The sequence below is a fragment of the Erpetoichthys calabaricus genome, chromosome 5, assembly GCF_900747795.2.
Source record: "Erpetoichthys calabaricus chromosome 5, fErpCal1.3, whole genome shotgun sequence".
NCBI lineage: Eukaryota > Metazoa > Chordata > Cladistia > Polypteriformes > Polypteridae > Erpetoichthys > Erpetoichthys calabaricus.
The window spans coordinates 101,901,086-101,925,160 of record NC_041398.2 but is presented as its reverse complement, the minus strand read 5'-3'; the positions used below and the strand labels follow the sequence as shown (position 1 = coordinate 101,925,160).

At 40.2% G+C, this 24,075-nt stretch overlaps 2 protein-coding genes across 5 annotated transcripts in view; both read left to right on the top strand.

Annotated features, from left to right (window-relative positions):
- LOC114651841 (janus kinase and microtubule-interacting protein 1-like) overlaps window positions 1-24,075 on the top strand; it is a 558,596-nt gene that overhangs the window by 176,704 nt on the left and 357,817 nt on the right. The window lies entirely within an intron of this gene.
- LOC114651842 (SWI/SNF-related matrix-associated actin-dependent regulator of chromatin subfamily E member 1-related-like) overlaps window positions 1-24,075 on the top strand; it is an 87,023-nt gene that overhangs the window by 50,961 nt on the left and 11,987 nt on the right. For 3 of the 4 annotated variants that reach the window (XM_028801858.2, XM_028801855.2, XM_028801851.2), the window contains exon 9: window positions 23,293-23,472. In XM_028801858.2, the coding sequence (XP_028657691.2) occupies window positions 23,293-23,472 (180 nt within the window). The remainder of the gene's footprint in view (window positions 1-23,292; window positions 23,473-24,075) is intronic. The other variant, XM_028801857.2, reaches the window with a different exon arrangement.

Here is a 24,075-nt window from a genome sequence, read left to right as displayed (position 1 = left end):
CCACTGAATTAAAGTTGAAAGTCTGTATTTCAACTGCATCTGAGTTGTTTCATTTAAAATTCATTGTGGTAATGTACAGAACCAAAATTAGAAAAACGTTGTCTCTGTCCAAATATTTATGGGCCTAACTGTATATTATTTGAAATTTTGTTGTGCTTGTAAAGTCTTTGGCAAATTTACATCACACAAAAAATTGACAGCATTTGCATGTACAGTGCATCCGGAAAGTATTCACAGCGCATCACTTTTGCCACATTTTGTTATGTTACAGCCTTATTCCAAAATGGATTAAATTAATTTTTTCCTCAGAATTCTACACACAACACCCCATAATGACAACGTGAAAAAGTTTACTTGAGATTTTTGCAAATTTATTAAAAATAAAAAAATTGAGAAAGCACATGTACATAAGTAGTCACAGCCTTTGCCATGAAACTCAAAATTTAGCTCAGGTGCATCCTGTTTCCCCTGATCATCGTTGAGATGTTTCTGAAGCTTAATTGGAGTCCACCTGTGGTAAATTCAGTTGATTGGACATGATTTGGAAAGGCACACACCTGTCTATATAAGGTCCCACAGTTGACAGTTCATGTCAGAGCACAAACCAAGCACGAAGTCAAAGGAATTGTCTGTAGACCTCCGAGACAGGATTGTCTCGAGGCACAAATCTGGGGAAGGTTACAGAAAAAATTCTGCTGCCTTGAAGGTCCCAATGAGCACAGTGGCTTCCATCATCCGTAAGTGGAAGGAGTTCGAAACCACCAGGACTCTTCCTAGAGCTGGCCGGCCATCTAAACTGAGCGATTGGGGGAGAAGGGCCTTAGTCAGGGAGATGACCAAGAACCCGATGGTCACTCTGTCAGAGCTCCAGAGGTCTTCTGTGGAGAGAGGAGAATCTTCCAGAAGGACAACCATCTCTGCAGCAATCCACCAATCAGGCCTGTATGGTAGAGTGGCCAGACGGAAGCCACTCCTTAGTGAAATGCACATGGCAGCCCACCTGGAGTTTGCCAAAAGGCACCTGAAGGACTCTCAGACCATGAGAAACAAAATTCTCTGGTCTGATAAGACAAAGATTGAACTCTTTGGTGTGAATGCCAGGCGTCACGTTTGGAGGAAACCAGGCACCGCTCATCACCAGGCCAATACCATCCCTACAGTGAAGCATGGTGGTGGCAGCATCATGCTGTGGGGATGTTTTTCAGCAGCAGGGACTGGGAGACTAGTCAGGATAAAGGGAAAGATGACTGCAGCAATGTACAGAGACATCCTGGATGAAAACCTGCTCCAGAGCGCTCTTGACCTCAGACTGGGGCGATGGTTCATCTTTCAGCAGAACAACGACCCTAAGCACACAGCCAAGATATCAAAGGAGTGGCTTCAGGACAACTGAATGTCCTTGAGTGGACCAGCCAGAGCCCAGACTTGAATCCAATTGAACATCTCTGGAGAAACCTTAAAAATGGCTGTGCACCGACGCTTCCTGTCCATCCTGATGGAGCTTGAGAGGTGCTGCAAAGAGGAATGGGTGAAACTGGCCAAGGATAGGTGTGCCAAGCTTGTGGCATCATATTCAAAAAGACTTGAGGCTGTAATTGCTGCCAAAGGTGCATCGACAAAGTATTGAGCAAAGGCTATGAATACTTACTTACATGTGATTTCTTAGTTTTTTTATTTTTAATAAATTTGCAAAAACCACAAGTAAACTTTTTTCACGTTGTCATTATGGGGTGTTGTGTGTAGAATTCTGAGGAAAAAAATTAATTTAATCCATTTTGGAATAAGGCTGTAACATAACAAAATGTGGAAAAAGTGATGTGCTATGAATACTTTCTGGATGCACTGTATATACAGTATATGTGTGGTTTTCAGTGAATCTTCTGTGTAATATAGGAAAACATTTTTGTGATTTATGATTGGGCAGAGATCACCATATTTAAGTTTTTTTTTTTCTATTTGCATTGCTGCTATTACTTGTGATGGGGTTTTAGTTCTACTAAGTATGTTTCAACAGTGCCTTTAGTTGTCTGTTCACATGGGGAAATAATACCAGATACGCCACAGTTGTCAGACTAAGTACATTTATATTACAAACATAGTTGACGGATGACTTGAGGAAGAAAGAAAAAAAATAAAAAAATAAATAAAAAACTGACATATGGCAACAAAACAAATAAACTAAAAGATGTAATTAAAACAGAGTTCTGCTGCCTATGCAGCCCTTCTTTAACATATTTTGGTCTTGTCTGCCTTATGGACTGCTTATGTCCAAAGAACTATAAAACATTTTTCATCTCCTCTAAAATCTCCTTTTTGTTCTCTCTCAAGATCTTGAAATCCCTTTGTCTAGTAATTCGCCCTTCACACTAAGTTGTACAACCAACTCCAAACCCAATCATTTTCTAGTTAATGCTGGTTTTTAAACCTCATCTTGGGGTCATTGTCTTCCAGGATCAGTTCCAGGGTCAAGGGCAGGCTTTTAAAAGATTCAGCAACAACAGACTAGAACTCCATCTGGAAGTCCCTGGTGTGTTTTTATGCCTGAAGATGAGGTAACACTTAAGGAGTGGGGCTTGCAAAGTTGCTGTTATAGTTTCTCCTATAAAAGTACAACACTGCCCCAAGTCATTCCTACTAGGAAATGTTTGGTGCAATTTAACATACTGCAAGGAAAGGATTGACCGCCTATAAGTCATCCCTAGCATTTCTCTATAAGGTCAAGCTTTACTGGCAAGAGCACAGACTCACACTTATTAGTCAGGAGGTGGTCTGGTTTGCTCCTAGCCCTCCATAGTTTTACTGTCAATCACTGGTTCTCTTTCATTTTGGCTAGTCTCCTCTGTTTCATTCTATTTCCCACTCTAGTTGTGTGAAAGTTATATTTCCAAATAGTTACTGCTGTCTCATTGCAGCTTCTGTAGTGATCTAATGCATTCATGATATTGTCATGGTATGGTGAATATTTGCTGGGTCAGGAACTTTGTGGTGTGAAGGAATCATGAATTCTGCTTTGCCTTTATGGGTTCTTAATAGCATTATAAGACTGCTGTCTGTGATCTAAAGTTGAAACACAACTGAAGAAAAACAAATGTGCAGTTTTTAGATATCCTAGAAAAAGTCCAAGCCTAAAGCCTAGTAAGATGTGGCAAAATATGAAACAAGAAATTCATACTTAAAAAAACCACACCACTTTTTTAAAATTGAAGCAGTTACTGTATACAATAAAAGGAGGCAAGTCAAAATATTCCCATAGAGCTGTGAGTGACACAGTTTAATCATTAATTACAGGAAATGTTTGGTTGTAGGTAGTTGTTACTATTTCTCACAGTTATGGCATACATTCCTGTACCCTGGAAACTTGTGGTCTTAAGTGAAATATTATTTGTAAATTTAAAAAATAAGTGTCTTACATGGCAGCTTACAGTGGCAGTCTATGGGGCACCAGAAAAAATATGAAACAAAAGCTTTAAACTTACAGAATTCATCCACTTCAATTCACTTCAACACTTCAGTTAATTTACATTTTTAGATTTTACATATTTTAGAAACATCTATTTTTTCCTCGCATCAAGATATACTGCACTTTTGTTAGGCTCCAGCAGCCCAACTGTTTTCTTCATTTCATTCCTTTCTCCATACGTGCAACCTTTTACCCATGGGGGCATTGTTTTGAATGGTGCAGTTATTTTGACAGAGATTTAAATGCTCAGATTACCAACTTTTCCTGAGAAACGTTTAAGTTTTCTAAGCATTTAGAAAAATAAACCCTCAATTTATTCCATCAAAGTGTCTGGTTATGAAAATGTAGAAATGTTTAGCCTTGGCAGAATCATATATATATGAGGTAGAATATGCCTATGGGGAGCTACAGCAAACTGAAGAAATGGGGGTAAAAAGGGTGTGAGGAAATTAGAAAGAAAGACAGAAAAGATTATAGCCTGAAGCTACAGCAAAGCTCAGGACAATTGACAATTGGTAATGCTTATTCAGAAAATGTAAACATTTCTACCAAGGACTAAAGATTTTGTTGCAGATAGTGGGATTTACTGCCACCACAACTGGAAAAACATTGGCATGTTCGGGGACTAGTCCATTTTGTCCTTTGAAGGCATCATATGTATTACTAATGGGGATGATTTTCAGCAGTCATCAGTTATGCAGTTCTGGGGACATTTGAACATTTTCTGAAATTAAGCTGGAAAAGGAGTAAAGTTAGTAAAGACCAAACAAACAGCTTTTGTCAAAGTAAGATTATTCATTCATGTTGTTAGCATCACATTGCTTAGTGATGATGTCACAAAGCCCCATACGACTGACTGGATTTTGCATGTTCTGCAATGTTTGGGTGGCATTTGCTCTTGTTTCTCCAGTTTGCCTCCTACACCCTAAAGATGTGTGTTACAGTGTGGCCACTCCATTATTTTTTTTTAATTTTATATCTTAAGTATGCTAATTTTCAAAGCAATTTACCTGAATGGCAATGTCTTTTTAAACAGCTACATACACTTAACTTAACATAGTGATATTTTACTCAGGCAGTTCTTATTTGCCCTTGTAGCTTCCGTAATACTGGCCATTGTTTACATGTCATTTCCATCCATGCCAGTCACTGAGAAGCAATCATGTTAACTGAGGAAAGGTACTGACAAGAATCCATGATAAAAGTTAAATAACATATTAACTTAATGTTGTAGTCATTACTTTGGAATATGGAATGCATGTTTTCTGAAACACAATTAATAATATTTTTGTGATAACAATATGGTGTGGACGCTAGAGGCGCTATTGCCCAGTTGAACCCACCAGACAGACGTTCAGGACACACGTTTAAAAGCACCAAGAAGATTCTTTAATATTTTCTTCAATAATAGTGCACAAAGCACCACACACTCCACAATTCTCAATAATAATACAAATCAATAATCAATTACAAAATACCAATCCTCCACTCCCAGCAGCTCCGTCACACTCCCATCCAAATCCGGCTCCAACTGCTGGGCCTCCCACAATCCTTTTAAAGTCCATGACCAGGAAGTATGCCTTCTCCGGGTCAATCGCCTTCTTCAAGTATCCCGGAAGTACTGCGGGTTTCCGTCCTCGTGACTCCGAAGTACTTCCAGGTTAGCGTCACGGTAATATTCCCTGGGTCCTTGGTGAGCTCCCCCTGGCGGCACCCACGGCACCCAACAGGGCTGAAGAGATGGACTTCATGTCCCATACTGCCCTGCGGGAATCCGAGGAACCATTTCCATTCAGGGGAGCTGCCATCTAGCGACCCGGGGAATGTAGTGCCCTGAAAAGGCTGGTTTCTTCCGTTGAGGGATGTCCCGGCCGGACTGAAAGCCGGCCGGCCATCCATCACAATGGATACATACATTCCCAATATATCTTCACGGTCAAACCATCAGTCAACATTCCTAGGTCTCAAAACAGCCAGTGTAAGCCAGTGGGGAGAGGCATTTTTTTCTACATTTATAATATGTCAGTTCAGAACTTGTTTTTGGGGCAGTGAATATGAGGCACAGTTGAAGAATAATTGACTTCAAGAGCAGCAAACGTATTCTTTGAAAGTAGTGCAGCCAGTTATTGAGCCCATAGAAGCCCAAAGGAAAATAAATAAATGTTTAGTTTGGTTTTGTATATTGCTGTTCACGGAGCATTAATATTAAAGGACTTACACATATTTTGATATAAACAGTAACAGAAATCTACATAAATCTTCAGAGTTTATACTGTATATACTGGCACATAACTATTTTAATTTATGTAATGTTACAAATTTCATTTCCAAAAAAGTTGAAACACTTTCTAAAAATGCAATCAAAGCTAAAATCTGTAATTTGGTAATTCACTTGAACCTTTATTTAACAGGCAAAAGGACAAAAAAATTATGTTTTTTAAACTTAATTCTATATGTTAAACATAAACAAATTTAGAAATTGATGCTTGCAACACACTCCAAAAAAGTTGGCGCAGAGGCAAGTTTACCATTGGATCACATGCCCTTTGCTTTTAATTACACTTCTTATTCATTTGGGAACTGAAGAAGCAAATATTTTGCAGTTTTTCCAAATGGAATTTTTGTCCATTCTTGCTGTATACAATACTTGAGCTGCTCACTAGTCTGTGGTTGCCGTTGTCTGATTCTCCTCTTCATGATGTGCCAGACATTTTCAATAGGAGACAGATCTGGACTGCAGGCAGTTTCCTTTGTCAACTCAGTCAAAATGCATTATGCTGGTTCTCTGTTAATTAGTCCTTCCACTCAAAACATCTACTTATTAGTTCATTGCTTTATTCATTCTATGCAAAAATGATGAACTAGTTGTCATAATCTGTCTAGCATATTTACTTATGTACAGTAATCCCTCCTCCATCGTGGGGGTTGCGTTCCAGAACCCCCCGTGAAAGGTGAAAATCCACGAAGTAGAAACCATATGTTCATATGGTCCTTTTTATATATTTTAAGCCCTTATAAACTCTCCCACACTATTGTAAACATTTCCCGCACAATTGTACAGCATAAACCCTTTGTATTCTCTTAGATATTAGGTAAGATTTGTTGAAATTATGTATGTAAACACAGTTTACATACAGTAAAACCTAAATATTATTTTAAAGATATCGAGCGTCTCCGATATCACATATGTTACAGCCATTACGACAGACAGGCCACCAGCAATAAATACGTACAATGCAAGAAAAATTGTATACAGTAAAATGTGTGTACAGTGACACTAAACTATGTACATGTAATAAGTACTGTACATTGATAATTAATTATGGTTACTCACCAACAATGACACGACGACTTGTCCGATAACGATGAGTTTAATTTTACTGCACAACAAAGGAGAGCATTACAGCTCTTCTAAAGGAGCCTCTTCAGGTGATTGTGTAGCATTGCCGTTGTTCTTCTTCTGGCAGTCTTCAATCCAAATCCCTAAAGCAGATTCCATCCAGACTACTGCCTTATCACGTCCACTTGCAACTCGTTTTGCGCCCTGGTTAAAGTACATTGTGGTTGTAGATCTTATATGCTTTTCCTCCTTTTTAAATAAAAAGAATCGTGGACTCATGCTGTAATGGTGTCCTTCCTTCAACATATCCAAAACTTTTACCTTTTCTGCAATCATTTGCATCTTCTGTTGGCGCTTGGACACGGCCCCTGCAGCAGTAGCAGGAGCACGTTAATGCTGAATGAGTGAGATGAGACTTCCTGGTTAATGCAGCACTCCGTCACTGAGCCAATCAGCACACAGGAACTTTAACTGTGTGCTCTGATTAGGTAGCTTCTCAGTCATCCGCCAATAGCGTCCCTTGTATCAAATCAACTGGGCAGACCAACTGAGGAAGCATGTACCAGAAGTAAAAAGACCCATTGTCCGCAGAAACCCGCGAAGAAGCGAAAAATCCGCGTTATACATTTAGATATGCTTTCATATAAAATCCGCGATAGAGTGAAGCCGCGAAAGTCGAAGCGCGATGTAGCGAGGGATTACTGTATTTGGCAAATCTGAAATTTATAACCGTATTGGGTAATTGGTCTTAGGTGACTGTTAACCTATAATCATGAGGCATTAGCTGAACCAACGATCAACCAGTTCTCTACAATTGTTCAGAGGTGAATTCAATGAACCTTCAGTTATTTATATATATATATATATATATATATATATATATATATATACATACACCAAGCATAATACAGATTACTGAAACATTTTCCTACATGATAATGGACCAACCACAAGCTAATGAACAAGCACAACAGCCTGGAAGAAGGCGAGTTAGGATGCAGGGTGGAAGAGTAAGGACACAAAATATAGGTAGAGTAAGAGTAGGCCGAGTACACAGGGTTGTTCCAGATGAAATAAGGGCCACCATATTTATTTGCATACTGTAATCTACAGTAAACAGTACAACTTTAGTTATATTTCTGCATAGTACAATAAAGTAAGTAAAATCTGAACACGTGTCAATTTGTTGAAATATGTTGTCCCAAAATATTGTAAAATAAAAAAAAAAATAACAATCTACAGTACAGTATGTACTATCATTTTTTTTTTCTGTTGGATGTATAGCGTATAATGGATCTGGACTCAAGGGAACCACTTCATAATTTCATATATATTGATGAGGCAGGCTTCAATCTGGCTAAAGGCAGAAGGTGTGGAAGGAATCTCATTGGTCACAGAGCTACTGTTGATATTCCAGGTCAGCGGGAATGAAATATCACCATGTGTGCTTACTCATATTCACCTTCTAAGCCCGTACAACACACACCATCTTTTTAGACACCCTGTACAGAGATCTTATACCTGAAAACGAGAGGTGTCTAATCCAGAGTGATCTCCCAAAATATATGATCATTTGGGATAATGTGAGTTTCCACTGCTCACACACCATCAGAGTGATTTACTAATCATGACAGGATGATCATGGAATTTCTCCCACCCTATTCCCCTTTCCTTAATCCAATTGAGGAATTTTTTTCTGCTTGGAGGTGGAAGGTTTATGATCATCAGTACCATACCCAGCTGAGCTTGTTGGATGCCATGAATGCAGCATGTGAACAGAAAAATATGGACTCTTGCAGAGGATGAATCCGTCATCCAAGAAGGTATTTCCCACACTGTATTGCTAGAGAGAATATCCACTGTGATGTGGATGAAAATCTGTGGCCTGACAGACAAGAACAGCAGGATGTATAAAAAATGTACAGCTATGCCCATACTACCATGTTCTATGGAGTATTTCCTCTGTTCCTTTATGCAATTTGTTGCTGTAAAAGGCATTCTTTTCTTTATAACTATGTTACTGTGACAAATTTCTGTACAATACAGTAAAGAACAGTACCTGTATATAAAATACTATCATATCCAGTCTCTGGCAATCAGTTCCCTCTAGACTGTTTGCACTTTGTAATATACCAAAACTGATTCTAATATGTTTTACTGTAGTATTGACACTGAAGATATTGAAAAAATGTTACAGTCACTTTTCAAAGAATTTTCCAAAACTCCTACTTACAGTATATCCAGTCTCTTGCAACCAATCCCTGAACAGTAAACACAAGTGATTTGAAACTTTCTAGTACAGAAATTGTTATACCACACAGAAAATATGTTGCCTTATGGATTTTCAGACAGTATTGCCAAAATCCTTGTCAAAATTTTCAATACAGATCACGCATTTTGACCATCTTGTTCATAGGCAATGGTGCAAGGATTTGACATTCTGATGGCATGACAGTTTCGCTGACACAAATATTTGCTTTTGGGGCATAGACTAAGTATTTTGAGCAAGTTACTTGCTTTTGCAGGTAATGTGTTTTGAGGTTTGTACATATTGTTCTGAGAAATGCACATACAAGAAATGCGCCAAAGCGATTGAGAAAAATACATACATAAGTACATACGTATTTTAAAAATAAGTATAATTTGTTTTCATATAAAATTATTTATTATATTTAATAACACATGTAGGTTACATCCTTGTAAATTTCTAGTTAATGATTTTTTACTTCTAATTTTAATAAAATTATTTTAAAAAAATTAAAGAAAAGAATACAATAATACATCTTTCATCCATTTATTGTGTTTTTTAACCTTATTCTTCAATTACAGTGCTTCATGGTGCTTGTCTTAGCAGCACTGGATGCATGTCTTAATCCAGAGCTGGGTGGGATTCTGGGGAACACTTTCACAAATGTACATGCATTTACATTCTGTGTCGGCTAATTGGATCATATGTATTAAAACTTACGTAGATATAGACTTCTACACACAGAGTGATCAGATCAGAAATTTAAATCCAATTCTCTGAAGTAAACAAGTTTATTAGTATTTGCATAATGCATGGACAAATTATGTTGCTTTTAGCTGATTAAAAAAATAAGTTGAACCTTTATTAGTTTTAGCTCGTTGCTCTTTTGATGTATTAAGTACTTATCAGCAAACTGTGTTCTGCTGAAAAGTATTTTAAGAAAATTTGTCTGACTGCTCATATGTAAATGAATGAATCGAGTAGATAAAGGATAAAAGATAAATAGGAGGAAGATGGAATATATGAGGTTTAATGATAATCAGGATTCAGATGTTAGCCTTGCAGGAAGAGCTATTGAAAGGTGTGGATGAGTTTAAATATCTAGGATCCGTGGTAGCCCCAAGTGGAGAACTGGATGCAGAAATAACCAACTGAGTGCAGTGTGGATGGAACAATTGGAAGAAGGTATCAGAAGTATTGTGTGATCTAAGAATTATGGCAAAGGTTAAACGTAAGATTTTTAAGACAGTGGAAGAGTTAAGTTTGATCTTGCGGAAATGAGAATAATAGGATGGGTGTTTGGAGTTGCAAAAAAGGACAGAATAAGAAATGAGACAATCAAAGGTAGAACAGAAGTAGGAGAGATATCTAAAAAAGTTGACCCATTCTGTGAAGCGTTAAAATTATTTTTAATTGAAATTGTGGCCCAAGTTCCATATGCCATCTGAAGCCTGTGTGTCATTGCAGAAACAGTCCATAGCAATCACATAACATATTCCAGTTAATCTTAAAAAATAATAATTAGTACATATCAGATTAGATTTTTGCAAAGCTCATTGACATTTCTCATTTTTGTCTGAACTTTAAATTCACTACTCTCTGTAAGCTATAAACATTAAGGGTCACAGGGCACTGGAGCCTATCTCAGCAGCCTTGGGCACAAACCAAAAACCAGTGAGGGAAATGGAGATCCCTGATGTGTCACACCACCAATTTTGATACTGACAATCAAACAGTTTTCCCTGCGGATTTAAAAAAATGTGTTTTAAAATTCAACTGTATTTCAGTTTGATTGAACACCATTAAATTCCTCATTTAGGTTCTTATTGATGATTTAGCCATATATTGTTCACTGGAAAAGAAAAAAGCCTTTCTCAAGGTTATTAACGTAAACTCATCAGAATTGTGTGTTCCCTCTGCCACACTTGATTTACTTGCAGAAAATGATGTTCCTTTACTCACACAAATAGTTTAATTGCCTGGATGCTTAGCTTAGATGTCAGCAGACTTTCTGCAGCTGAACATCAATAAAACTGTAGTATATCTTCTGTGGTTCCAGCACAGTTCCAACACTTTTGTTCAGCTGTTTTAAATGTCTGTCTCATTTATAATGTAATTTGCAGAATATATAGAGGCTATTCTAGATGCAGAAATACTTTCCTGTGACTTCATTGACTCTAGGTAAGATTATTGTTTAACTGGGCAGTCAACAACCACTGACTTAAAATTATGATACCAACAGTGCTGGCATGTACCAAATATTATCTCATAACCCCTCACCTGGCAAATTTCACTACCTCCAGTTTGTTTCAGGATACTCACTGCTATTACTCACTGATAAAGGTTTGAAATCAAACAAGCCAGAAAAGCTGTCTACACTTATAAATCATTTAAGAAGCCTTTATTCGTAGAGCAGTTTTAAGAGTGAGGTCCACCAATATGAAATTTAAAAAGTAGATTTCATGTCATGGTGACATTTACAGTGCATCCGGAAAGTATTCACAGCGCATAACTTTTTCCACGTTTTGTTATGTTACAGCCTTATTCCAAAATGGATTAAATTCATTTTTTTCCTCAGAATTCTGCTCACAACACCCCATAATGACAACATGAAAAAAGTTTACTTGAGGTTTTTGCAAATTTATTAAAAATAAAAAAACTGAGAAATCACATGTACATAAGTATTCACAGCCTTTTCTCAATACTTTGTCAATGCACCTTTGGCAGCAATTACAGCCTCAAGTCTTTTTGAAAATGATGCCACAAGCTTGGCACACCTATCCTTGGCCAGTTTCGCCCATTCCTCTTTGCAGCACCTCTTAAGCTCCATCAGGTTGGATTGGAAGTGTCGGTGCACAGCCATTTTAAGATCTCTCCAGAGATGTTCAATCGGATTCAGGTCTGGGCTCTGGCTGGGCCACTCAAGGACATTCACAGAGTTGTCCTGAAGCCACTCCTTTGAATTCTTGGCTGTGTGCTTAGGGTCGTTGTCCTGCTGAAAGATGAACCGTCGCCCCAGTCTGAGGTCAAAAGCACTCTAGAGCAGGTTTTCATCCAGGATGTCTCTGTACATTGCTGCAGTCATCTTTCCCATTATCCTGACTAGTCTCCAGTCCCTGCCGCTGAAAAACATCCCCACAGCATGATGCTGCCACCACCATGCTTCACTGTAGGGATAGTATTGGCCTGGTGATGAGCAGTGCCTGATTTCCTCCAAACGTGACGCCTGGCATTCACACCAAAAAGTTCAATCTTTGTCTCATCAGACCAGAGAATTTTCTTTCTCATGGTCTGAGAGTCCTTCAGGTGCCTTTTGGCAAACTCCAGGCGGGCTGCCATGTGCCTTTTACTAAGGAGTGGCTTCCGTCTGGCCACTCTACCATACAGGCCTGATTGGTGAATTGCTGCAGAGATGGTTGTCCTTCTGGAAGGTTCTCCTCTCTCCACAGAGGACCTCTGGAGCTCTGACAGAGTGACCATCGGGTTCTTGGTCACCTCCCTGACTAAGGCCCTTCTTCCCCGATCACTCAGTTTAGATGGCCGGCCAGCTCTAGGAAGAGTCCTGGTGGTTTCAAACTTCTTCCACTTACGGATGATGGAGGCCACTGTGCTCACTGGGACCTTCAAAGCAGCAGAAATTTTTCTGTAACCTTCCCCAGATTTGTGCCTCGAGACAATCCTGTCTCGGAGGTCTACAGACAATTCCTTTGACTTCATGCTTGGTTTGTGCTCTGACATGAACTGTCAACTGTGGGACCTTATATAGACAGGTGTGTGCCTTTCCAAATCATGTCCAGTCAACTGAATTTACCACAGGTGGACTCCAATTAAGCTGCAGAAACATCTCAAGGATGATCAGGGGAAACAAGATGCACCTGAGCTCAATTTCGAGCTTCATGGCAAAGGCTGTGACTACTTATGTACATGTGCTTTCTCAATTTTTTTATTTTTAATAAATTTGCAAAAATCTCAAGTAAACTTTTTTCACGTTGTCATTATGGGGTGTTGTGTGTAGAATTCTGAGGAAAAAAATGAATTTAATCCATTTTGGAATAAGGCTGTAACATAACAAAATGTGGAAAAAGTGATGCGCTGTGAATACTTTCTGGATGCACTGTACTTGTGTGTGCAAGGTATGCTTGTAGTTATATATAGATTTATAGTGTAAATAGTTACACAAGGGCACTCACCTTAAGCATTGTGAGGTGGTGTGAGAGAGAAATGGCAAGGCAGGTATGCACTGTCTCTGGCAGTGCATTGGGGATGTTGCATTACATAACTGGTGATGGGCAATTTGTGAACAGTTTATTCTTTTTTTTAAATGACTCTTTTCATTGAATCATATGAATTGGTTCGTGAGTATGAACGAAACTGTTCAGTGAAGCTCAACAGGCATGCTAAAGTGAATGCGTGTCCTGCATGATGTCGTCATCATCATCTTTCATTTTGCTGCCGCTGACTGTTTTTGCACATGTATAATGCACATGCACAAGAACTGCCTGACTCTTGTCTCAATTCATCTGATTCATGAACAAGTTTCTACCATTAAATCAATCTAATGATTTTTGTCCATTTGTTTTGCGAACAAATCACTATGTGAGATTCAATCTAATGATTCTCATTCTTTTGGTTTGTGAATGGATCATAATGAGTTGCACAGTTTTGTGATTCTGTAACAAAACATCTTATTTTAATTCTTCATTTTAAATGTGTTATCATACTTTGTGTACGGAAAAAGGAAAGTGGCTGAAGTGAATTATCATGTTACATATATAATGAATTAAATATGAATCAACCAGTAAAAATATCAGTTATATATTTATATACATGTATAAAAATGTACAAATTATTAAATTATATATTTGTAATGCGATCAGAGGGGACAGTATCTCATATTTGCAAGATTATAGACAAATGAATCAAAAGAATCGATTCACTTAAACAGATAGTTCAATAAAATTGAAATGGTAAAGTGAGTGAAATGCCCATCTCTATGTGCTGTGCAAGTCATGCACATCCAAGCGTGGGGTAACAAGCTGCTAGGGAAACAGATTAGAAGTTACCTAAGCTGTTTCAGAATGAATAAAGGAGGTGAGAAAGATTAAAGTGATTACTTGCTAGATGGTAATTAAGAGTTTGATGCGTCTGTCGCTGTTCACATGCATGTGTGAGCATGGGCACAGATTTGTAGAGTCCCTTCTAGGTTATGGTTCATAGATTAGACTATGTAAGGTGTGCTTGGTAATTGGGGGAAGCTGGGTGAGACGTCCTTTGGGATTGAGGAATCTCAGTGTTGTATAAGAAGAGGTAGATGGACAATAGTGGTTGTGTTCGTTGGCAGTGGAGTTTGTCATAATGGAGGGTGCATCATGGAACTCCTGAAATGCCTAAGTATGTAAAGGAGGGGATGCACGTCTTTTATTTGTCCCCTAGAGCAATGAGAGGAGTGATGATAAATGTGGTGAGCTAAATATTTGTTTTATTTGAGTTTTGGGAAGAAGTCTTTTGTTCCTGAAGCAGCCTGAGGAGATGGTGAAATGGAAAAGGACTGAGTCCTGTAATATTGGTATATTTTTTATTTTTCACTCTCCAGTAGAGTATCCTGGACAAGGGAGAGGAGAGTAGGATTAGAATTGTTAGTGGGATTTGAGTTGCATTTTTGTTTTTTGACTTGGAAGCTCCATGATGGTCTGTTTGAACAGCCTGAACAAAGGAGGAGGAAACGGGGCATGAGTCATGGAGTTGTTTTTGTCTTTTTTTATTTTTATTAAATCTCCCCATAAATATTTACATACATATACTGTACATTTTTGATGACTGACTTGTATGATTTTTCACTTACTTTCAACATTTTGATAAGTAGTAATATTTTCATATCACCTTGTTTTTAATAAAGGACTGTTTAATTTTTGCAACATCTTTACAGTGCCGCTCTCACTTACTCTGGTTTATCTTTGGTATGATTACTCAATATCCCATGCGCAAGGTATGTAGTGAGTACAGGATGCCACAGGGTAGGCCTGCAATTTTTTTTGTAAACTTCTCTTTTTTATTTCAAGAACAAATTGCAATAATAAAATGCAATCCAATCAAAAAAATTAAGAAAAAGTACAATAACATGTTCTGAAGACAGTGTATAAAACAGAACAGAACAGAGCATATAACCCTCATACGAGTCAGTGGGCTTTATAACAAGAAGGCATTAAAACAAATGCAGAACAAAGATTGAGGAAAAAAGGAAAATATAAACAATAAAACAAAATATATACAGTAAAACCTCGATTATCTGTCAGGGGTCAGGACCGAGGCCATTAAGGATGAAAGAAAAGACGGAACCGCCACCTTATCGTGGTGGAGGGACTTGCATGTCCCAATGATCCTAGGAGCTCTGTTGTCCGGGTCTTTATGCCCCTGGTAGGGCCACCCAAGGCAATCTGGTCCTAGGTGAGGGATGAGACAAAGAGCGGTTCAACAAATCTTCAATGATGAATCAAAATTTTGGACAACGTTTTCCCTGGCCCGGATGCTGGTCACCAGGGCCCCCCTCTGGAGCCAGGCCTGGAGGTGGGGCTCGATGGTGACTGCCTGGTGGCCGGGCCTGAACCCATGGGGCTTAGCTGGGCACAGCCCGAAGAGGCAACGTGGGTCCACCTTCTAATGGGCTCACCACCTATGGGAGGGGCCAAGGAGGTCAGGTGCAGTGTGAGTTGGGTGGTGGCCGAAGGCGGGGTCTTTGGTGGTCTGATCCTCAGCTACAGAAGCTGGCTCTTGGGACGTGGAATGTCACCTCTCTGAAGGGGAAGGAGCCTGAGCTAGTGCGTGAGGTCGAGAAGTTCTGGCTAGATATAGTCGGACTCACCTCGACGCAAAGCTTGGACTCTGGAATCAATCTCATTGAGAGGGGCTGGACTCTCTACTACTCTGGAGTTACCCCCGGTGAGAGGCGCAGAGCGCGTGTGGGCATACTTATTGCCCCCCAACTTGGAGCCTGTTCATTGGGGTTTACCCCGGTGGACGAGAGGGTAGCCTCCCTCCGCCTTCGGGTGGGGGGACAGGTCCTAACTGTTGTTTGCATGTATGCGCCGAACAGCAGTTTGGAGTACCCACCCTTTTTGGAGTCCCTGGAGGGGGTGCTAGAGGGTATACCTTCTGGGGACTCCTTCATTCTGCTGGGAGACTTCAATGCTTACGTGGGCAATGACAGTGAGACCTGGAAGGGCGTGATTATGAGGAATGGGCCTCCCGATCTGAACCCGAGCGGTGTTTTGTTATTGGACTTCTGTGCTCGTCATGGATTGTCCATAACGAACACCATGTTCAAGTATAAGGGTGTTCATATGTGCACTTGGCACCAGGACACCCTAGGCCTCAGTTCGATGATCGACTTTGTGGTCGTGTCATCGGACCTGCGGCCGCATGTCTTGGACAGTCAGGTGAAGAGAGGGGCGGAGCTGTCAACTGATCACCACCTGGTGGTGAGTAGGCTTCGGTGGTGGGAGAGGATGCCAGTCAGGCCTGGTAGGCCCAAATGTGTTGTGAGGGTCTGCTGGGAACGTCTGGCAGAGTCCCCTGTCAGAAGTAGCTTCAACTCCCACCTCTGGCAGAACTTCGACCACATTTCAAGGGAGGTGGGGGACATTGAATCCGAATGGGCAATGTTCCGTGCCTCTATTGTTGTGGCCATAAGGTGGTCGTTGCCTGTCGTGGCAGCAATCCCCGAACCCGTTGGTGGACACCGGCGGTGAGGGATGCTGTCATACTGGAGAAGGAGTCCTACAGGACCTTTTTTTCCTGTGGGACCCTGGAGGCAGCTGATAGGTACTGGCAGGCCAAGTGCAATGTGGCTTTGGTGGTTTCTGAGGCAAAAACTCGGGCGTGGGAGGAGTTTGGGGAGGCCATGGAGAACGACTTTCGGACGGCTTCGAGGAGATTCTGGTCCACCATCCGGCGTCTCAGGAAGGGGAAGCAGTGCAGTGTCAACACTGTGTATGGTGGAGATGGTGCACTGCTGACCTTGACTCGGGACGTTGTGGGTCGGTGGGGGGAGTACTTCGAAGACCTCCTCAATCCCACTAACATGCCTTCCAATGAGGAAGCAGAGCCTGGGGATTCGGAGGTGGGCTCCCCCATCTCTGGAACTGTGGTCACCAAGGTGGTCAAAAAACTCCTTGGTGGCAGGGCCCCGGGGGTGAATAAGATATGCCCAGAGTTCCTCAAGGCTCTGGATGTTGTAGGACTGTCTTGGTTGACATGCCTCTGCAACATCGCATGGACATCAGGGACAGTGCCTCTGGATTGGCAGACCAGGGTGGTGGTCCCCCTCTTTAAGAAGGGGGACCGGATGGTGTGTTCCAACTACAGAGGGATCACACTCCTCAGCCTACCTGGAAAAGTCTATATGGGGGTCCTGGAGAGGAGGGTCCATCGGATAGTCGAACCTCGGATTCAGGAGGAACAGTGTGGTTTTCGTCCTGGTCGTGGAACAGTGGACCAGCTCTACACCCGTAGCAGGGTCCTGGAGGGTGCATGGGAGTTTGCCCAACCAGTCTACATGTGTTTTGTGGACTTGGAAAAGGAGTTTGACTGTGCCCCTCGGGGAATCCTGTGGGGGGGTACTCCAAGAGTATGGGGTACCAGACCCCCTGATAAGGGCTGTTCGGTCCCTGTACGATCAGTGTCAGAGCTTGGTCTGCATTGCCTACAGTAAGTCGAACCCATTTCCAGTGAGAGTTGGACTCAGCCAGGGCTGCCCTTTGTCACCTATTCTGTTCATAACTTTTATGGACAGAATTTCTAGGTGCAGCCAGGGCATTGAGGGGGTCCGGTTTGGTGAACTCAGGATTGGGTCACTGCTTTTTGCAGATGATGTTGTCCTGTTTGCTTCATCAGGCCATGATCTTCAGCTCTTTCTGGATCGGTTCGCAGCTGAGTGTGAAGCGGCTGGGATGGGAATCAGCACCTCCAAATCCGAGACCATGGTCCTCAGCCGAAAAAGGGTGGAATGCCCTCTCAGGGTTGAGAGCGAGATCCTGCCCCAAGTAGAGAAGTTTAAGTGTCTCGGGATCTTGTTCACGAGTGAGGGAAGGATGGAGAGTGAGATCGACAGGCGGATCGGTGCGGCATCCACAGTGATGCGGGCTCTGCATCGGTCTGTCGTGCTGAAAAAGGAGCTGAGCCGCAAGGCAAAGCTCTCAATTTACCAGTCGATCTATGCTCCTACCCTCACCTATGGTCATGAGCTATGGGTAGTGACCGAAAGAACAAGATCGCGAATACAAGCGGCTGAAATGAGTTTCCTCTGCAGAGTGTCTGGGCTTTCCGTTAAAGATAGAGTGAGAAGCTCAGTCATCCGGGAGGGACTCAGTGTAGAGCCGCTGCTCCACCGCATAGAGAGGAGTCAGATGAGGTGGCTCGGGCATCTGATCAGGATGCCTCCTCGACGCCTCCCTGGTGAGGTGTTCTGGGCACGTCTAACCCGGGAGGAGGCCCCGGGGAAGACCCAGGACACGCTGGAGGGACTATGTCTCTCGGCTGGTTTGGGAACGCCTTGGGATTCTCCCGGAAGAGCTATAAGAAGTGGCCGGGGAGAGGGAAGTCTGGGTATCTCTGCTCAAGCTGCTGCCCCCGCGACCCGATCTCGGATAAGTGGAAAAGGATGGATGGATAGATGGAAAAGACGAATAACAGAACAGTAGGTTAGTTTAGCAAATAGTCTTATTTACAAAAAATCTGTGTTTACAAAAGATAGTATTACCAAAATTAATTTATATAGTATTGCAATAACCAGCGTAATGAGCAAGTATAACTCTGTGGTACAGGAGTTTTCCACATTTTTACTTAGCGTGTTTATTCTGTAACAAACGGTCTCCTATCTTATACTCCATTATCTGGGTTATAGGGCACATCTCCAAAATAAAAGAAGAAAGTTTTCTCTACAAATAATAATCTCCTGCCACCCAAGTTCTGTCTTTTTCTATACTGCAAACATTCCTGCTTATTGTCTCCTGACTCCCTACTCAAAACGTCCTTCCTCCACACCTTTCTTTTTCTTCTAATTTCTCCTATAACTCACTTCCTAAGAGGCGTGTCTGCCCCTCACAGAACAGTAGCCCTTCATCCAGTCCCATCACTTACACAGCATTCTGCCCTTTCAGCTCAGGTATTTGAGATTTGCATATTTAATATGGGAATGAAAATACATCTCATAAAAAGTAAATGCACAAAAGGGAAACTGTTAGTAAGGAGAGTCAGTCACAAAAATACAACACTAAATCAGACTTACAGAATAAAATGGCATACTTAATATGCTTTTCTTAAATTGTTAAGGTCCTTGTAAGAGCAAAAACTCTTTTTTCTTTAATAGGGTAATTTCTTTCTCATCTTTCTAAATTGCCTTTTCAAATAGGATGCAAGCACACATTCCTATTGTGACCCCACACATTATTTGGGGAAGAGCAGAAATTACTCCTTTGACAAAGGCTTTTGACATTCCTATCTGCTGTGGGATTCTGTGGGATTCTGGAGGGATGCTCCCGCACACAACTGAAGTGCATTTAAACCAGTAATGAGGTCAGGTGTTGGAAAACTAAATTTATTTTTTATTTTTAATGCGACTAAAGTCACATAAAGCCACTCAAATGTGAAAGTGTACGTTCTGATTACTCTATAAAAGTAAATTACAGTCGTAAAACAGCTTGGAAAGTACTTACATGCTCCTGGACACTTAAAATGTCTCCGGTCTGATAGGAACAAAGAAAGTGAATATTTTAAAAGCTTAATCACTTCAGTTTTAAATGCAACATTTAAAAAACTTGCATACTTTTCTTTTGCAAAAACTAAAACAACAATAAAAATACTGCTCTGCACACTACCAGCCTACAAACAAGTCTGTAAGCTGAAAAGGCAGGCCAGCTGCAAGCAACACTATCTATGCTTGTAATTGTTAAAGCAGTAAGTGCTTTTTGTACTCTGTTGTGTCTTAACCCTCAACTACTCGCACCATTTCTCATCTCATAAGTACTTACTATTTATATGCACGCTATGAGGCTGTAATGTTAAATATTGCAATCATATTAATTGTACATGCTTTTGTGTAATTTAACACCATATTACTGTATCACACAGTCTAGGACTATCTGAAAATAAACCTGATCCGCTTCTCCAGTGCTTATTCATCACTGGTCACACTTTCATGCACTGCACGATTTGCACATGTATCTCATTTCACTTCAGTTGTTCTTTGCAGACAAAGTAATTGCAAGAAAAACATCTCATCGTTGTCATACATATGTAAGTACCCCTTGTGGTGTGCCAAATGCACCATATTGAACTTGAGACTGTGCATCCACTCATAAAACTGGCTGGGGGACACTGGAGGGAAACCAGTGCGACACTGTACTTGTAGTGAATCAAGCTGAGGGTAGATGGTGGATGCTGATGGTAGGTTCAAGTAAAAAGACGTTGAACAAAAATATCTGTGATTGGTGTACAAAATACACCAGTTAAGGGTTAAATCCTAGAACATCGTGACATTTCTAGTGGTGCCCATACTATACACTGTGGTTTCTCATTTTCAATAAAGTGTCCTTTCTCTCTGTTTTGTTTGTTTGCTGCTTGACTGTTACCTCACTGTGGATACCATGCCTATGCTTTAATAGGTATTAGGGGCAGGAACACTTGTATTTATAAATTCACACTGTACATAACGTTTTGGTCAGAAAGGGTTGCACAACCGTTTTTCTTGCCACTGTCAGATGTCACTTTGTTCTATTAATTTGATTCTTCAAATCAGTGAAATATATTTTTATTCACAGCCCTTAACTGTACTGTTCTGGTGAATGGCAAAGGCAGAAATTTAATTCCGATGCAAGACTTCAAACTTATATTAAAAATTATGTCTATATTAGAATTAGTGCTACATACAAAAGTTGTCTAAATCTAAAATGAAAAGTTCATATTCATTGAAGTCTTTTTACACTTCTCTAAAATGGTCAGACATCTGTCGCATATGACTGAAATATTGTCATTGCGAATGTAGCCATAATCCCTCCAGCGTGTCCTCGGTCTAACCTGGGTATTCTCTTTGAGGGCCATGTTTGCTACACCTTCTAAGGAAGGTGCCCAGGGAACATAAGAACAACTTGCCTAAGCCACTTCACTCCTCTCGATCCTGTTAAGCTATGATTGAACTGTAGGGTCCTCCATTGCTGAGTTCTTCACCTTACTACAGAGAGTTAGTCCAGCAGAAACCTTGTTTTGGTCACTATTCATAACTTTTGACCTTGGGGCTGTAGACTGAGCAGTAAATTGAATGCTTTGCTCAAGGACTTATCTCAGTCTTCACTACCTCCATTCTGCTGTAACAACTGATCGGTCAATCTTCTGATCATTGCTACCCTCATTTGTGAAAAAGACATCAAGGTACTTAAACTCCTGCACTTGGGACAGCTGCTCACCCCTTAACTTAAGGACAAAAAACAGCTTTTTTAAGCAGAGGACTGGGGTTGATAATTCTCATCCCAGCTGCTCCCATTTAGGTGCAAACCATGTGTGTACTAGAGATCACATTCTGATGAGGCCAAATGAACAACAACATGTCTGTGTCAGACATAAACAATCCTAATGACCATCAGAGCTAGGATATGGTTACCTTTGGAAAAACTGGTCTAAGAGGCAGGGTCAGACAAAGAACAGTTCATATATGACCTTCATGGTTCTAGCGGGGCTACATAATGGTAATAGTGTTGTCAATGTTTGTGCTAAGTGCGTTTTGTTTCCATCATCCCGTTTGCTGTTTAATGTGTGCATCAGTGAATGTCGTCCCTGTAAATAAAAGAAGGGACGGATGATGGAGGGAGACTACAGCCCCAAAATGGAAAGGACCTGTTTTTAATCAATCATTTACATCGGCACAGGACTATATAAACAATCAGGAGGGAACAGAGAGGGAGGAGAGGAGATAGACGGAGATCACATTTCACCACGACACATCAACTTACCACATCATGCCTTTGCAACCAGTTTGTTTTTCATTCCGCCAGACTGACTTCAATTCCCTCATCACCAGAGACCCCGGGGTCAGATTACATCATCCACCACGCGTCGAGGATTCACGGTGAGGTTGCTCCATTTATTCCGGGAAATACAAACGCATCTCTTATCTGTTGACCAGTCATCCGCATTCAGGACAGTTGTACACATTGGACTCAAGTTCACGATTATTCATTCCGTATTTCATTTATTGTTGTTATTCGTGTTGTTTGTTATATGTTACAGGGGCAAGGGAGGGTTTGTTATTGTGTGTGTGTATATACGTGGTGGAGGGATATACGTGTATATTTTTTCTACGTTGGGAATGTGCAGTAGCGTTTTGTTTTCTATTTAATCACTTATTTGACATACCGGTTTTTGCGTGCTTGTGTAAACCGTCGATTGATGGGAAAATTTCATTTGTTAGAGGTACGACTTGATATATAAGATTCAGTCTCAGTAATCTATCCATGCCACAGGTCTTGGAGGTATAGCTTCCGGTTGGGTAAGGGGTCGGCTGTTACATGGCAGTTCTGAACAAATCAAAAACAACCTTTCTTACTCTTGGAGCCAGGCATGGGAGTGGTATTTGCTGGCATGGGCTTAGTTTGAAAAAGCTACTCTGAGCTATCACACAGTGACAGATGGAAGTAGGGTATAATCCAAGTCGGGCTGTAACAAATAGATGGAAGGATCCCTCTTAATAATAATATAGGTGAGCACAGTCAATATATCAATTAACATCTACACAACTGGAAATGTGTACAAGTAACAGGTAGTTCTATTAGTGCCTATGTGCTTTAATGACAGGAGCAATCAAATGCAAAAATAGGCATTATTCAAAAACATTAAAAAACGTTTTCTAAATAAGTTCCAGAGGAAGCATGCAGTTTACCCTTCATTGGAAAATCCAGTAACTTAATTCAAGACAAAAATATTGTATGTTATATGATTTTGTCTGGTTCATTATGTATTCAGTTAAACATCACTATGTTATGTCATCTAAGTTAAGAAAGATTAGCCATAATCATACAGATATCACAATTCAATCTTATTGTCTGAAGAAGTAGTGCTTTACACTTTAATACTGTTTCTAATACAGTTCTAATGCATTTAATACTTTTTGGTTAGATAAAGTAACTTTTTTACTGAAAATATTTTTTACTTTTCTATGGTAATTTAACTTTCTTAATAATGTCCATGTGCTTCTTGTAGAAGAATTTGAAAAAGAGACTGCAGCCCACTCCAAAGATCATCAGGTTGAAGAGGTGGAATATTTGGAAGCATGTGATGAAGATTCAGATATGACTCAGCTGTGTAACTTTCTCTCAAAACACAGTTGTGCTACATTAGACCTCTGTTTCATTCAAGAATTAATTGTTAAACAAATGAAAGGTTTGTTTATTACATACATTTTGTCCTGCTATTGTGTTTATTTTTAATGAAAATGTTTATATACACTGTTTTTCTAAGGAGTAATGTGTTATAATAATATAATAATTAACAGTTTTACTTCTTCACAAGTTAATTAAAAAAATAAGCTTTGGTTTCATTAAAAATGTTAAGTAACTTTAATCACTGACTAATAAAATACTAGCCATCCATAATAAAAATCAAGTTTTATGGCTTAAATTCAACAGGATCCATATAAACCAGTTGGAAGTATGCATACTTTTATTTAGCCAAATCAGAAATTGGGGGAAAGGTGAGTCATGCATTAAACATAAGGGTTTTAATTATATCATTATCATGAATCACTGCTTTTCATTAATGTGTTCTTCTTGAAAGATCAGGTCTGTACATTACTTAAAGGATGTTAACCTAGTCATCTCTCTTAAATATTTAACTAGCATTTTGCGATACGTTGTTAAATTTGGGATTCTTATCTTTATACTGTATATCACATTTACTAATTTCAGTTCTGAAGTGTTTTTCTATATTTAACAGTTACATCATACTTTTTACAATTTCTACCATCATTAGTGTGTCTGTGATAAT